Below are 15,880 nucleotides of genomic sequence, written 5' to 3'. Positions count from 1 at the left end.
AAAGGCGCTGCAGTCTGGAACCGCAAGACCGCTACGGTCGCAGGTTCGAATCCTGCCTCGGGCATGGATGTTTGTGATGTCCTTAGGTTAGTTAGGTTTAACTAGTTCTAAGTTCTAGGGGACTAATAACCTCAGCAGTTGAGTCCCATAGTGCTCAGAGCCATTTGAACCATTTTTTTTGTATTTTACTGAGTAGGCTAGTGATTAGCAAATTACTGTAAGTTTTTCTTTTTGCGTCCATATCCTCGTATAATGCGGTTTCTTAGTGTAATTTTCCCGCCGTCAGACCGCGACGTCACACCACTAAGTTTGAATGTCGTGCTGATACATAGCATATAGTTTAGATCAGTACATTCTGGTTTGCATACGATCAACAGTTTTAAGCGTTTTTTTTATTCTCCTCGCTATATTCTGCGAACGTTTCAAGCTCAGTAGCACCATCTGAGATCTCATATCTATTTTTACACATTACGATATGGCTAGGAACCGTGCTTGTCGTGAGCGGACACAAGGAGAATAGGTCGCTGTTCGTAAACATCTGGAAGCAGCGTTGGATACCGTCGACATACTTCTGGCTAATGTTCAAAGTTGCGGTGGCATCGGGGGACTGGGGACGAGACCTGCGACACCTTTGATTCGCAACATCTGACCAGTCCATCCTCGCTCGAGAGTGGGTGGCATACAGTGGTGGGTCCGCGTGTCGTGGACGGAAAGCGAAAGAGGGAGCAGGTCGCGCGGCTGGCTCTCTGCGTCTTAGTACAGGTACGAGGTGCTACCGTGTGTCGATTATAACTCTGAGCCAGCACGGGGTGCTAATCCTGCTGGGCCAGCGTCCGATTTTCCTACCCAGCCCGGACAAGTGCTGAGGGTGCTCCAATTTTAGGCGGGTGATGCAGCCCTCAGGGAAATAGCTGGTAAGGCGTAAAAGAATGTCAGCGTGAACTCGGTATTTCTCCCGGGGGGGTCTCGTCCGTGATGTGGAAGAGCCCCTGCCGGCAGCTATCGAGCGCACTGGGTACAACCGGCTGCATATAGTGGCACATGTCGGCATCAATGACGCATGCCGCTTGGGTTCTGAGGGCATCCTCGGCTCCTTTCAGCGGATGACTGGTTTGGTGAAGGCAACTAGCATCGCATGCGGATACAGGCTAATCTGTCTATTTGTAGCATCGTTCCCAGGGTTGTTCGCAGTCCTCTGGTATGGAGCAGAGTGGAAGGTCTAAACCAGAGGCTCAGACGACTCTGCCACGGTATCGGATGCGAATTTATTGACCTTCGCTATCGGGTACAGGATTGCATGGTTCCCCTTAATAGGTCAGGCGTGCACTACGCGCAGGAAACAACTACTAGGGTAACGGAGTAGTGTGGGGTGCACATGGGGCTTTTTTAGGTTAGAGAAATCCTCCCTTCGGATCAAAGACAATTTGCCTGATAAATTAGCCACAATCTTCTCAGAAAACGTTCGTCGTCGCAGATCAGAGATAGAAAAGCTTAATATGATTTTAATGAACTGTAGGAGCATCCGAGGAAAGGTCCCAGAATTACTATCGCTTACTGAAGGTTATAAAGCACAGATAGTATTAGGAACAGAAAGTTGGTTGAAACCGGACGTTAGTGACAACGAATTCCTAAGTTCAGATTGGAATATTTATCATAAGGATAGGTTAGTTTCCAACGGTGGCGTTGTGTTTGTTGCACTAAGGAATTTGATAAAATCTAGCGAGGTTATCAGTGATTCCGATTGTGAGTTAATCTGGGTACCAAAGGTCGATCAAAAATGGAAATCGGATGCTTTTATAGACCACCTGGGTCAGGAGCTCCAGTGGTAGAACGCTTCCGACAGAACCTGCAGAACGTCGTTAGTAATTTTTCTGATCATGCCACTGTAATAGTGACCTCAACTTGCCAGGTATAGATTGGGAGTTTCATGCTATCAGAACTTGTTCCAGAGCCAGGGATTCGTGTGATATTGTTCTGAATGTCTTATCCGAAAATTACTTTGAGCAGATCGTTAGAGGACCAACTCGTGAGGGTAACCTCGTAGACTTCCTGGCAACAAACAGACCTGAACTTATCGGATCAGTTAACGTAGAGGAAGATATCAGTGATCATAAGGCTGTGATAGCATCTATGACAACGAATCTGACAAAGAATGTTAAGAAAGGTGGGAAGATATTTTTTCTTAGCTAGTGACAGGATACAAATTTCAGAGTATCTGCGCAGTCAGCTTCAAATATTCGGTAATGAGAACGAAAACATGGAAAACAAATGGAAAAAAATTCGAAGGAATCGTGCAACATGCCCTAGACAAATATGTGCCGAGTAAAGTCTTAAGGGATGGGAAAGACCCACCATGGTTCAATAGACGTGTCAGAAAAAAAATGGTTCAAATGGCTCTGAGCACTATGGGACTTAACATCTGTGGTCATCAGTCCCGTAGAACTTAGAACTACTTAAACCTAACTAACCTAAGGACATCACACACATCCATGCCCGAGGCAGGATTCGAACCTGCAACCGTAGCAGTCGCGCGGTTCCGGACTGAGCGCCTAGAACCGCGAGACCACCGCGGCCGGCGTGTTAGAAAACTGCTACGTAAACAGAGAGAACCTCAGCTCAGATTCTAGAATAGTAAAAACATAGCTGACACACAAAAGCTGAACGAAGCGAAGACTGAGAGCAATGAGAGTCTTCCAAAATTGTTGCACCGCGGATGATCATAACAAGGTCCCTCTTTTCAATCGTACGAACGTCAAATGGCAGATATTGAGATAACCGATCGTGGAACAGAAAAACGACTACGATCGCTTAGTAGCGGAAAACCGCCATGATCAGATAAGATACCTTTAAAATTCTACAAAGATTATGCGAAAGAGTTTGCCCCCCTTCTAGCAGTAATTTATCGTAGATCGTTTGAGCAACGACGGGTACCCAGCGACTGGAAGAAAGCGCATGTCATTTCCGTTTTTAAGAAGGGCCGTAGGACAGGTGCACACTATTATAAACCTATATCGTTGACGTCAATTCGTAGTAGAATTACGGAACATGTTTTACTCTCAAGAATTATGACGTTCTTGGAGAAGAAATATCTCCTCTATAAAAATCAACATGGATTCCACAAACAGAGATCCTGCGAAACGCAGCTCGCTCTGCTGCTCCATGAGATCCACTGCGCCGTAGACAACGGTGCTCGGGTTGATGCCGTCTTCCTTGACTTCAGGAAGGCATTTAATACCGTCCAGCACTGATGTTTAGTGAAAAAAATACGAGCTTATCGAGTATCGGAGCAGATATGCGACTGGATTCAAGACTTCCTTGCAGACAGAACTCAACACGTCGCTCTTAACGGAACAAAATCGACAGATGTGAAGGAAATTTTCGGTGTATCCCAAGGAAGTGGGATAGGACCGTTACCGTTTACAATATATGTAAGTCATCTAGTAGAGAGCGTCGGATGCTCTCTGAGGCTGTTCGCAGATGATGTGGTCGTCTATAAAATAGTAGCAACGCTAGGATATAGTAAGGATTTTCAAAATAGCCTCCAGAGAATTGATGAATGGTGCAGGCGCTGGCAGTTGATCCTGAATGGAAATAAATATAATATATTGCGCATACATAGGAAAAGAAATCCACTAGTGTATAGCTACATTATTGATGATAAACCGCTGGAAACAGTATCTGCCGTAAAATATATAGGAGTAACTATCCGGAGCGCCCTTAAGTGGAATGACCATCTAAAACAAATAGTGGGAAAATCTGATGCGAGACTGAGATTCATAGGAAGAATCTTAATGAAATGCACTCATCCACGAAGGAAGTGGCTTATAAGGCGATTTTTCGACCCATTCTTGAGTACTGTCATCTGTCTGGTATCCCTACCAGATAGGACTGATAGAAGAGATGGAGAAGATCCAACAAAGAACGGCACGTTTCTTCACGGGATCGTTGAGTCGGCACGAGAGCGTTACGGAGACGCTCAACAAACTCCATTGACAGACGTTACAGGAGAGGCGTTGTGCATCACGCAGAGTTTTAATATTGAAATTTAGAGAGAGTACTTTTCAAGAGGAGTCTTACAGCATATTACTTCCCCCTACATACGTCTCGGGTAATGACCATGAGGAGAAAATTCGAGAAATTAGAGCCATTGCGGAGGCTTACCGACAATCATTCTTCCCACGCGCTATTCGAGAGTGGAACATGGTTGGAGGGCTCAATTAGTGATATGCTCCACCACACACCATTCGGTGGCTTGCGGAGTATGGTATAAATGTAGATACCAGCACAATGTCAAAACTGTGGAGAAGACATCATACTTGTCTGACAGGAATCTTAATAGAAGAACTAGCACCAGTTTCTCGATGGCGCCAGTGGCAGTCCAGCACATTTCCCAGTCACTTCACCATATACGCGCTATTTTTTTTTTTTATATAGAGTACAGCTACGTTCTGAAGGCTCTGCCGGAAACCAGACCTACAACGGCGCGTGACGTCTGTAGAAAAGGCTACTAACGACTGGACGATGCAGCAGTCCTATTGACAATAAGCATTCACATATCAATTGGCATATAGTATGGAGATCTACATACATTGTTTCCTTGGACACAAAGAGACGTGCAGTGTGGTACCTAACAGTTAATGGCAAAATGTCACCAGACCCAGACTCCATGCGATTCATATGACAGATCCACCATTGTGGCCTCAGTGCCAAAATCTGGACGACGATGAACACCGCCTCATATGCGGCCCCCCGGCAGAAGTGTGGAATCTGCCCGATACAAATGATCGCTTTCTTTTTTCAAATGGGACAACGCCACATCGGACCAGGGACTATATTCTTCCCGAACGGGACGTACTATCCACGTACTAAAACGAAGGCAGTAACTTGGCTTCGAGGCCAGACGGTGCTCTGTTACGTCAGAGATAGCCCAAAGAATGTGACGGACTTTTGGACCTTTTTACGGGCACGACATTTAAAGATCGTGTGCAATCCGAAATACTGACAGTATTTCTGTAACTTCCTATGGAGTACGTTTCAAGACACACCCTCCCCTCCATAGCTGGAACGTCCACTGTAGGAGAAGTGAAATTATGGATATGATGAAAGAATGAACGGACGATAAGAATCGGTAGATACTATATGCATACGAGAAGGCATGCACGTGACAGAGCAGCGGGGCGGATTGGAAATACGGTTCTCCATCGTGCTGTGAGTTTCTTTCTTCATGTTATGCGAGGAAAGTTTTAAGTCTAATAGCTTTCAAGCAACACAGAAATAATATTTGTGGTTTGACAATGAAGTGGTTGCTATTGAAATTTAACTTTACTTAACTGTTATATGTGTACCAGGATTTGCTTGAATTTATGAAAATTATTCATTAAAAATGGCTCTGAGCACTATGCGACTTAACTTCTAAGGTCATCTGTCGCCTAGAACTTAGAACTAATTAAACCTAACTAACCTAAGGACATCACACACATCCATGCCCGAGGCAGGATTCGAACCTGCGGCCAGAGCGGTCGCTCGGCTCCAAACTGTAGCGCCTAGAACCGCACGGCCACTCCGGCCGGCCTATTCATTAAAATTTGAAGCATAAAAAAGGTGGCTTAGTGGATACAGCAAATTTTTTTAAAAAAGGAAGGAGTTAGCGTCTTTAGAAAATAGAAAAAGGTAAGCCAAGGCGACTGCTCCTGATAAACAGGAAACCCGAGTTAACGTCCTGCTCTGGCACAAGTTTTCATGTGTCACCAACAGATATTAATCTTATACCTAATATAGGTGATATCATGAAAATTCACAGTTGCGAATAAGTTTCGTAATATTAATGCAGCTACAGATCGTCACCCCTTTCTGAATGAACATACATTGGAAAAACAAACTTTCAATCCGGTAGTTACTAAACACGAAGACAGAAGAATAACTGCATAAAACATTTCAATGAACACATTAATTTATTACTTACCTCAATAGTAGCTACCACGGACTGTGTGTAAAGGCCACCCCATGGAATGCTTAAGTTTATTTTTCCAATGACGCCAACTTTCACCTCTATTGGCAGGTCAAGTTCGTACTGAAACAAAAGAAAAAATGCCTTTAGTTCATGATAATATGGAGACTACTCACGTTTGATTGATACAAACTATAAATGCAGTTTACTGTCCTTGAAAACTGGCATTCTAATTCTATCCAGAACGCAAAATTATCAAATGCATCCGGGATGGATTCGTGGTCTGGAACGCAGATTGGTTCACCATACACACCGCTGCAGAGTGGAAGTTTCAATTTCATCGTCAAATGAGCACTTTCGGTGTAACTGAGTCGCCATAATCTGACTGCAGATACGTAATGCCTATAAACGCAGAGACATAAATAGGCTGAAAATACACTGGTGTGCAAAACTCGAGGACGACAGTAACTTTCACATGTGGTACCACTGTCAAGAAATATAACTCGATGGAACTTGGATCATACACTGAAAGAACTGTGACAGTAGAGTACAAAAGGTGACTGAAAGAAATGTGCAATGAGACTAACATAAATTACACTTTTATTCAAAGACACTAAAGACACCGGTGTTTATGATGGCCCCTTGTACATAACAAAAGGCGGGACATGTTTGTTAATAGGCTGTGTGATTACAACGGACGGCACTACATGCTCTACAACGCGCTCCCGTGCTGGACACAAGGTTGGTATGCAGTTATTGTGGTAGGGCGTTCCATTTCTCTATCAACACGGCTGACACCTGCTGGATGGCCGTTGATGGATGTGGACGTGCTGCAGTGTCTCCCCAACGCATCTCACACGTGGTGCTCTATGGATTCAAGTCGGGGGAACGGGTAGGCCAGTCCAATAGCCGAATATCCTCTCTTTTCACGAGCTCCCCCACCTGCGCTGTTCGATACGGTCGTGCAATGTCATCAATGAAAGTGAAGCCAAGGCCGAATGCACCCCTAGGAAACAGCACACGGAGAAGGAATACAGTGTCCCAATAACGCAGATCAGTGATTGTACCGTGTTCAGATTTGGAGGTAAATACGCCCATGCAGCTTTATGCCTTTCCACATCATTACACCTGGCCGATCAAAACGATCATGTTCGATAGTTTTCCTGGGTGAGCCACGTGTTACTATTTCGCACCATATAAGGGTACGTCCAGTATGGTTAGTAGCAGTGGCACATCATGCGAAAGTTACTTTCGTTCTTAAATTTTGCGCACGAATACATATTAGCGCGTGCTGTGCGTCGTCGCCAAGTAGCGAATAGTCACAATTGTTGACGAGATAATACGTGGCTAGTTCGCCCTTTCTGCGAACACGATCGCCGAGGTGGGCGACAAACGTCATTGATATATCAATAGCGGAAAGTCTAGTCAGCTGCGTTTAGCATATGGAACTTCTGGCACTCTGCTAACCCTGTCATTCGTAGTTAAGTCAGCTGCTATTTGTTTCCATCCTGAAATTATAACTAAATTGTCCTTTCTCCTTGTTCTCTATCAGATTCGTCAAGAACCACCATGTAACGTTCAGCAGGATTCCAATTTCCAGCAACGCACAGAAACACTTGCGTGTTCCAAGTGTACTCTTGTTGCAACTAGGAAAGAATTAAGGTAAGGAGACACTTCACGCGCCTTTATGGGATCGTAAGAGCAAACGATGTGGCGGCTGCTGCACTGGCATTTATTGATATTGCGAGTCGGTTTGGATTTGCAAGTCCATCATCGGACGATAAACGATTGTCGGTATCAAGGGTGATATTATGCTGAAAGGCAATAAATCAAACTTTGAAGCCACAATTATTACAGTACGCTAAAACTAATATCTAATTACATACAAATATACACACACAAATTATAACAATAGAAACACGTTTACTCTGTGCGTTAAAAATTTATACAGCATGAATTTTAAGAAGGGAGTAAGTGCTAGGAAACAGCCAAGAAATTCTGAGATGGTGGTGTGTTTAGAGTATTATATATCGGTATGGAAAAGTTCATACGCATCTACTTGCCCTCGAGCCTTTGTGTGTGTGTGTGTGTGTGTGTGTGTGTGTGTGTGTGTGTGTGTGTCTGTGAGAAACATTATCTCATCAAGGAAATTCCATTCCTATGATTTTATTGTGATATATGATTTGTTGAAGTCAGTTTTAGCGGTACACATCAATAATGATGCATATAAAAAACCATAAAGACGAGAAAAGCAAACATCATGAATATTGTAAAAAGTAGCTGAATGACATTATTAGATCTAGTTTAAGAGGAGAGCTATTTAAAGCAAATGAGGGTGCTAATCAATATGTTAATTAATTATGAGAACTTCAAATAGCTCTAGTTTCAATCTTTGTTTGCAAAATTGAATACCTTATGCTGTAAATGGGACTGTGATATTCTCCCCCCACAAGTGCAACTAAACAAAACTCCTGGACAACAGTTTTGCTCCATCCTAATGACTTTCATAGTTTTTTTTTTTAATCGATACGTTCATTGACAGTTCTCTTTCGATCACAGGAAATCGTAACGTACAGCTGCCAGTGTCAGGGAGGTGAAAGTAAAGTGCATTCTGAGTGCAGTTCAGTAACTGTGATTCCAGTACGGAACGGGAAAACAGTGAGACACAAAATCCTGAAGATGTGACTCGTAGTGGTCGTTTGCGGTCAATAACACCAGCTGACGACTGTTACCAATAATTGTGGATCATAGGTATGCTGACAAGTGGGAGAGCTGTGCCGACCAAGACCGTACGCGTCCGTCTTCGCTGCATCAGTTCAGCCTTAGCGAGTCAGTTATGAAAAGTGCAACAACACGAAACCCACAACGCTGTGGTGCGCGAGAGATGTATTTAAGGACACCTGGAACCTGGACCAGAGGGTCAATGCCGTCGAATTCTCTTCACCGACGAAGGCTGAACATCTCTGACGCCTAATGATCATCGTAAATAAGTGTGAAGGCAGCCACGTTTTGGGCTTGTAGCATGTGTAGATATAGGATGCCTCTTATCCTTGTCGAGGGTAAATTATGGGCTGGGGATTATCGGGACAGGATTCTCCAAGCTGTTGTCGAGCTCTACATGATAACACACGGACACAACGCGCACACGTCCTGAACACGCGTGGTATGAGTCAATCGAATAGATTGGCTTGCAATGTCAGCGGACAAGAACCCGATTGAGCTCGCCAGTTAACAGTTGAAATCTATAGTGTGCCGTTGTATTAAGCCTCCTGACACACCGGATAATCCTAAAAGGGCCACCATAGGAGTGAACTTCAGAAGTAACATCTCTGTCAACTTGTAAACAACATTCCGAGGTCGATCCAAGAATGTTACAAACATAGATACTGAATGATACCCAGCAGCAGATTTTTTGACTTAACTATTGTGCAAAGATGTGCTCTTTCATTTACACCAACTGTTCAGAGATTTTTACCCAGCTTCGATGCAGGCATGAAGGCTCTATAATAAGTCCCGTGTGTCGCTTCTAATCACACTGGCATCGTCGGGATACGAGAAAAGTCAGAGATAATTCTAACAGGAGCCTACACATAGGATTTTTAAGCGACCTCGAAAGCTGGGAATTTGTTTAGTAAATTTGCAATGCCAATCAGAAGGCTCAATCATCTTTCTTTAAAAAAAATTGAGAGGGGAATACAGGCAAAGAAGATGAGCTTCTCATTTAGCTAAATTTTCGCAATTATTTCGCAGAGAAACATTTACAACCGACTTGGCTGTGTAGCCTAAGTCGCAGAGCACTAGTGTGTGAACAAGAAGGTATTCAATACCCGGATCGAGTTCGCGTGGTGGACTAATGCTGACTGGAACGATACACCAGCCAGCCTGAGTGTAGTTTTTAGACGGCTTCCAACGCTCGTTTACGCAAATGGTGGGCCTGTCCCCAGTCTCCGCATCAGAAAATAATATTCACAAAAAGCTAAAATGCGATATCACGCAGAACAAACTTTGTACGTTTCACACACAGGTGGTGCACATGGCTTCCGTCCCTTAGAATAACTGAGGACTGTGGCGACATGAAGGGCATCCGACGGCAAAATACAGAGTGGTCATAATTAAACTTTCGCTGCTTGAGGGGCCCCCACGACAAACGAGTGATCACAGGACAATGACACTTTGTGAAAACGTTTGTAATGACATAAAGAAGAGAAATAATGAATAAACCATTGAAAGAAAAACATTTTAATTTCCACATGAGAGGGCAACTTTAGTTAATTGCGTACTATGTTCACGTTCCACTTAACAAACGTTGCTCACTATGACGACCGTCTGCATCCACGACAGCCTGGAACCGCATTAGGGAGACCATTTCACGATTGTTCGAAGCACTTTTCGAATGTTGGACCATGGCATGTTCAGCTGTCGTGACACAGCTCGTGCACTGCTTGAAGATCGTACATTGCGTCTAGCATTCTCAGCCATGGAGACAGTAACTACTTCAACGTGTGGCGCAATTGACCGTCGGCCTCTGCCAGAAGTAAATCCCAAATCACCAGTTAATTCTAACTTCTGAATCATATTCTTAAAGCCCGGTGTGGGAAGGGGACCACTCTGTACTCCTTTAATGCGTCGATACTCATGAAGAGCAGCGGCACTACTCCTGATGTTTCGATAAAACAGCCTTACGAGTAAATCCCTGCTCACCTTGTCCAGACGCATGTTAACTGTCGGCATCTGTAATGCACACTGACGCTTATGTTTCAACCCTACTATGCCGTACCAATATCGGCCACCAAAGGGAAGTCATGACACTAACGCTACTAACAACACAAATCCTGCAGTTCACAATCTGGACATCATTACTACAATGTTGGTTACACGTACGGTAAGTAGCCTTCCGTTTACGCTGGTTCAAGTAGTGGAAGTTTAAATATAATCACGCTGTAAAATTACAAGTGCCAACAATGGACCCCATCGCATGGATTGAACGTTAACAAAGAGAAAGAGATACAGCATCATTTACACTGAAACAGTGGCGGCTGGTTTGCTTATTTGCTACATTAAACTTTAAATATCGCACCAAAATTATGCTATTTCGCTTCAAATTCAAGCCGGAAATCAAACTAAAATTGTGTCATTTCTCTTCGCATGCGAGGCAGAAATCGCATTAAAATTACGCCATTTCTCTTATTGTTAGAACGCAAATGAAACAGACAAAAACAAGATTTGTAGTGTTCTCTCCACGATAACTAGAAACCAGTGTCACGTGCTGAAATGACGATCAGCCGCGCTATGATCAACTCAGAGAAGCAATGCAGCTGTCTGTTTTCTATTGCATATGCTCTTTTATGATGTTATCCCTTCCAGCACATGAGTGCTACGTTGCTTACAGGACCAGGTTAGTACTTTTCTTTGAAACTGCATACAGCGTATTGTCCAAGCGTGTAACCTGACGACTTTTTTAAAGGACTATTCTCGTGACTACACTGTGGGCAAGCAATGTATGACACAGACTGGTAGTTCGTGGAGACACGTTCGATTCCTGCAGATACTAAAATTTGTTCTATTTCATTTTATTCCTCGCATGGTTAGACTATTAGTTATAAAATTTGAAAATAACATTTCAGTTTACTCAAATAAAATTAATATCTGTATGTTAGATTTAGTTATGATTACTACCCTTGTAATGGCAACGGCCTTGCCGCAATTGATGCACCAGTTCCCGTCAGACCACTAAAGTTAGCCGGCCGGAGTGGCCGTGCGGTTCTAGGCGCTACAGTCTGGAACCGAGCGAACGCTACAGTCGCAGGTTCGAATCCTGCCTCAGGCATGGATGTGTGTGATTTCCTTAGGTTAGTTAGGTTTAATTAGCTCTAAGTTCTAGGCGACTGATGACCTCAGAAGTTAAGTCGCATACTGCTCAGAGCCATTTGAACCATTTGAACTAAAGTTAAGCGCTGTTGGGTGTGGCCGGCACTTGAATGGGGTGACCGTCCGGGCCGCCATGCGCTCTTGCCATTTTTCGGGGTGCACTCAGCTTCGTGATGCCAATTGAGGAGCTACTCGACCGAATAGTAGCGGCTTTGGTCACAGAAAACCATCATAACGACCGGGAGAGCGGTGTGCTGATCATACGCCTCTCCTATCCGCATCCACAATGAGGATGACACGGCGGTCGGACGGTCCCGATGGACCACTTGTGGCCTGACGACGGAGTGCTTACTACCCTTATAAGTCAAAAGACTATAGACTACATAGTGGTAAAATAAGCGAGTATATGAGAAAATTTAGTATGAAAGTGTTTTCTGTAGTTGGTCTGTAGATGATATGCCAAAGAGACCTTTTTCCAGTAGACCTTTAAGGAGACGGTGGGATTTAAAGAGTAAGGTAGATGCACTTCAAATTTAAATGTAACAATAGAGGAGCATGGGATGAGACTCGCCGATCTGACTTAGGTAACATTGAAAATTTCGAAATACTTGGAAAGTATTTTGACCAGCTTCTTAATTCTTCAAAACCAATCCATAAGCTTAAATACTTAGACACTCACACAAATTTAGAAGAAGATTTACCCAACTATCAAAGAAATTGAAGAAGTTATTAAAACCTTAAAAAGTTAATGGAGAAGTCTCTATTACAGCAGAACTCTACCAAAAGCAAGAAAAATGAGCTATAATTAAGCTTTGAGAAAACTTGGAAACCGAAAAACTACCAGGAGAGGGAAAAGTGCTCTTGACACTACATAACAAAGGAAATAAACAAGGTGTTTAAAACAACAGAGAATTTCTTTACAACTAGTTGCTTTTAGCATATTTCCCAAGTTTATACTAAACAGAGTAGGAACAACACTGCAGAGTAATTTAGGTGAATATCAAGGAGGTTTTAGGCATGGCAGATCGTGTTCTGAACAAATATTTAATCTGAAGTCAATCATATGCCCCAGATTACTGAATTCAAGAGATCAGTATTTTTCTTTGAAACTGCGCTATAACAGCCGCTCGAAGTGCAAATGTGGTAATTCTGCTTGCGGTGTGTGAGAGCGAATTTTGTTTACTCTGCGTGTGGACTAGTGTACCTTGATCATGGCGAACAAACACAGGAAGTTCACAGTACGATTCCGCTTCTGTAAAGAATACAAAAGACTGAAGACTGGAAGTAAAACACTTCCTCCATGAAGATGTCAAGATTCCGGCAGCGGAATGTCTAGGAATACAGCCTTCCATTCTATGTCCCGCTGTATACGTTAAGGTGATTAACGATGCTGCGTGTGAGAGGATTCTGCAGACGACAAAACCCGGCCTCTGCTTATGTCATGCAGACAGGAATGTTGGTGTGGCCATGAGGGAACATGCAGGTCTGGGGACCCGGACCATATGTGTGTTTGAGCTGTCTTTTGAGCTTCCATTTGATGACGTCGTAGTGGCCTTCCGGTCATACGGAATGTGCATGGCCACATGGCGGATCGATGGGCACAATCCAATAAGTACCCCGTACTTAACAGATTACGTCAGAACACTGTTGATCTCAAGAACCATGGACCATCCTATCTGACAATCAACGGTTGTCAGGCGTTGATGATTTGTGACAGTCAACCACAGATCTATTCTGGTTGTAGACAAGAAGGTCACCTCCAGGCTAGCTCTATGCAGCGACAGATTGCGCAGTTGCCGACTTGCGATCGGGTACAGACACCGGTGATGACAATGCTACCGGTCACTGATGCGTCCTCTGGGTGGATGCAGACCTGTTAGTGAGTCGAGACAGCCTTACCCAGGATAACTCGGAGGGAGGAGTGGAGGCGAAGAGTGACGTAACTCATTCTATCGCTTCTGCAGCATCAGGTCTGTCTTTAAGTGACCATACGACAGGGACTGCAACAGGTATCGATTACTTTATTGTTCTGACGAATGCTTTTTGCTGTACAAGGGCGACTCCCTCTCATTCTCTCACAGGATGGGCCACTAAGCAAACAGCGTTTCCCAAAAAAGCACAAGAAGCGCCACCGTACGATGTCTGCATGGGATGTTACCACATGCCCTGAAAATGACATGTCTGAACAGCCAGAAGACGCCCCGAAATCGTCGCAACTGAAAGATGCCATAGAACACATAACATCAGAACACCAGATGTCAGTGCCTCTACCACCAAAAGGATGTGATGCCAATCTGCGACATTCAAATTCGGTCGGCATAATGGACAATACTGCTGCTTTGGTGCCAGCGAAGACTGAAGACATGGAAATTGCTGCGCCAGTGGTTACTACTGCGTGGGGTTACGATAGTGAGGAGGCTCCAGACGTCGTGGAGGGGTTGCTGCCACCCGAGACGACGAGCTGATTCTTGATCGTGGTGAAGAGAGAGTGGCAGATGAGCGCCTTCAACAGCCTGCCCCGCACCGATGCCGACTTATCGTGATACACTGATAGGATGGGAATCAGTGCCATGTCTGCCGTATTGCAACGATGAATACAAAGGATGTACGTCCACTTGTCGAGGTATGTCTTCTGAGGTAGATTATTTGGGCATGTGATATAGATATTACGTTGATGGAGGCAATTCATCTTGCTGTGCCGCCGCACGTACAAGTCCCATACATGTTATGGGGATTATAATGGCCACTGAGTAGCCATTAACGTACATGGTAGGTTCACCATTGGTGACGTGCAGTATCTTCCGCTTGCCACAGGAATGGCCTTCACGACATTGGGAACACGAATTATTAACATTTACACGCCGTCGAGTTCAGGACGACAGCGAGACAGGGCGCGATTTTATGCGGAAAATTTTACCCCCTTTTCCCTGCTGTCGCGAATATATCGTCTTTGGTGGGGATTTCATTTGTGTTCTCGGCCAGAAGGATCAGTGGCCACAGTCCAACATCTGCCAGAAGCTGTGTTTTGTTGTTCATGATCTTGCGTTTCGTAACACTGGGAGTTGCTCCATGGATATGTCCACCTGTCTGACAAGACATTCGGCGACCAGACTGGATCGCATTTATACATCCATGAGTCTTGCTAATGCTGTACAAAATGCAGAACGCTGTCGATTACAGCGCATTCATCCATACGGTTCTCCTCTCACGCGGAGAAGCGTGGAGGAGTCTGATCCCAGGGGAGGTCAATGTCTATCTTTAAGATCCCGACTGTCGTCAACGAATAGTTGAGACGTGGGATGCATGTGAAAGGCGAGTCGGATTGTGTACAACGATGCTTAACTGGTAGCTCGAATGTGCCAAACTGGCGATCCAATACACATTAATCAGATACGGAAGGGAGGTGGCAGCATGGAACCACCAAGAGTCCGAGTTCTACTTTGCGACCGGAAAAGGACAAAGGCGAAACTGGTAACACTAGACCGACGACAGCTTCAGGGAGTTATGGTGCGTACAAGACGTCAGGACGTGATCTGGAACAAGAGTCTCTCGATACATCACATTGAGCAAGAACGGAAACGTCGATGTCAGTTCTTGGTCACGGAGTTTATCACCCGCCTGCCACAAAGGGTGGCATGTTAAACAGAAATCATCAGTGAGTTTGTGGAGTACTAGCACCACCTCTATCTGGAGGATGATACTCTCTTCGAGGACCTCGATCTAGTAGCCACTCATGACTCCCGTGCCCTTGCGCTAGTGGAAGCAGGCGCTATGATGGGAGATTTTACTTGCAAGAATGTTCAAAGGCAATCGCCAACGTTGCCATGAACACATCGCCTGCTGAATTGTATCGACAATTTCGAGTATAAAGTGCGCGGAGATGGACGACAATGAACAACGAGGTGTTACAGTCCGATACGTAAGCATTTGTCGAAGGCATATAGACGCCAGGATATAAGCCGTAGCTGTGGATTACGGTCGCACACTACCGCTCCATCACTACTGAACACCGACAGTAAGATTTTTTGCTCGGCTCCTGGCTTTAAGTTGTCGCTTGCTGCTTAA

The 15,880-nt window shown here is 44.5% G+C and overlaps 1 protein-coding gene across 1 annotated transcript in view; it reads right to left on the bottom strand.

The window, feature by feature from the left end:
• Positions 1-15,880, bottom strand: part of LOC126248619 (intermembrane lipid transfer protein VPS13A-like) — a 764,418-nt gene that overhangs the window by 654,269 nt on the left and 94,269 nt on the right. The window contains exon 3 of the mRNA XM_049949782.1: positions 5,963-6,070. Coding sequence (XP_049805739.1) covers positions 5,963-6,070 — 108 coding nt within the window. The remainder of the gene's footprint in view (positions 1-5,962; positions 6,071-15,880) is intronic.

This window comes from Schistocerca nitens, chromosome 3 (genome assembly GCF_023898315.1).
Source record: "Schistocerca nitens isolate TAMUIC-IGC-003100 chromosome 3, iqSchNite1.1, whole genome shotgun sequence".
Classification (NCBI taxonomy): Eukaryota; Metazoa; Arthropoda; class Insecta; order Orthoptera; family Acrididae; genus Schistocerca; species Schistocerca nitens.
Note: the sequence above shows the minus strand (reverse complement) of the source record. Positions and strands in the feature narration are given on the sequence as shown.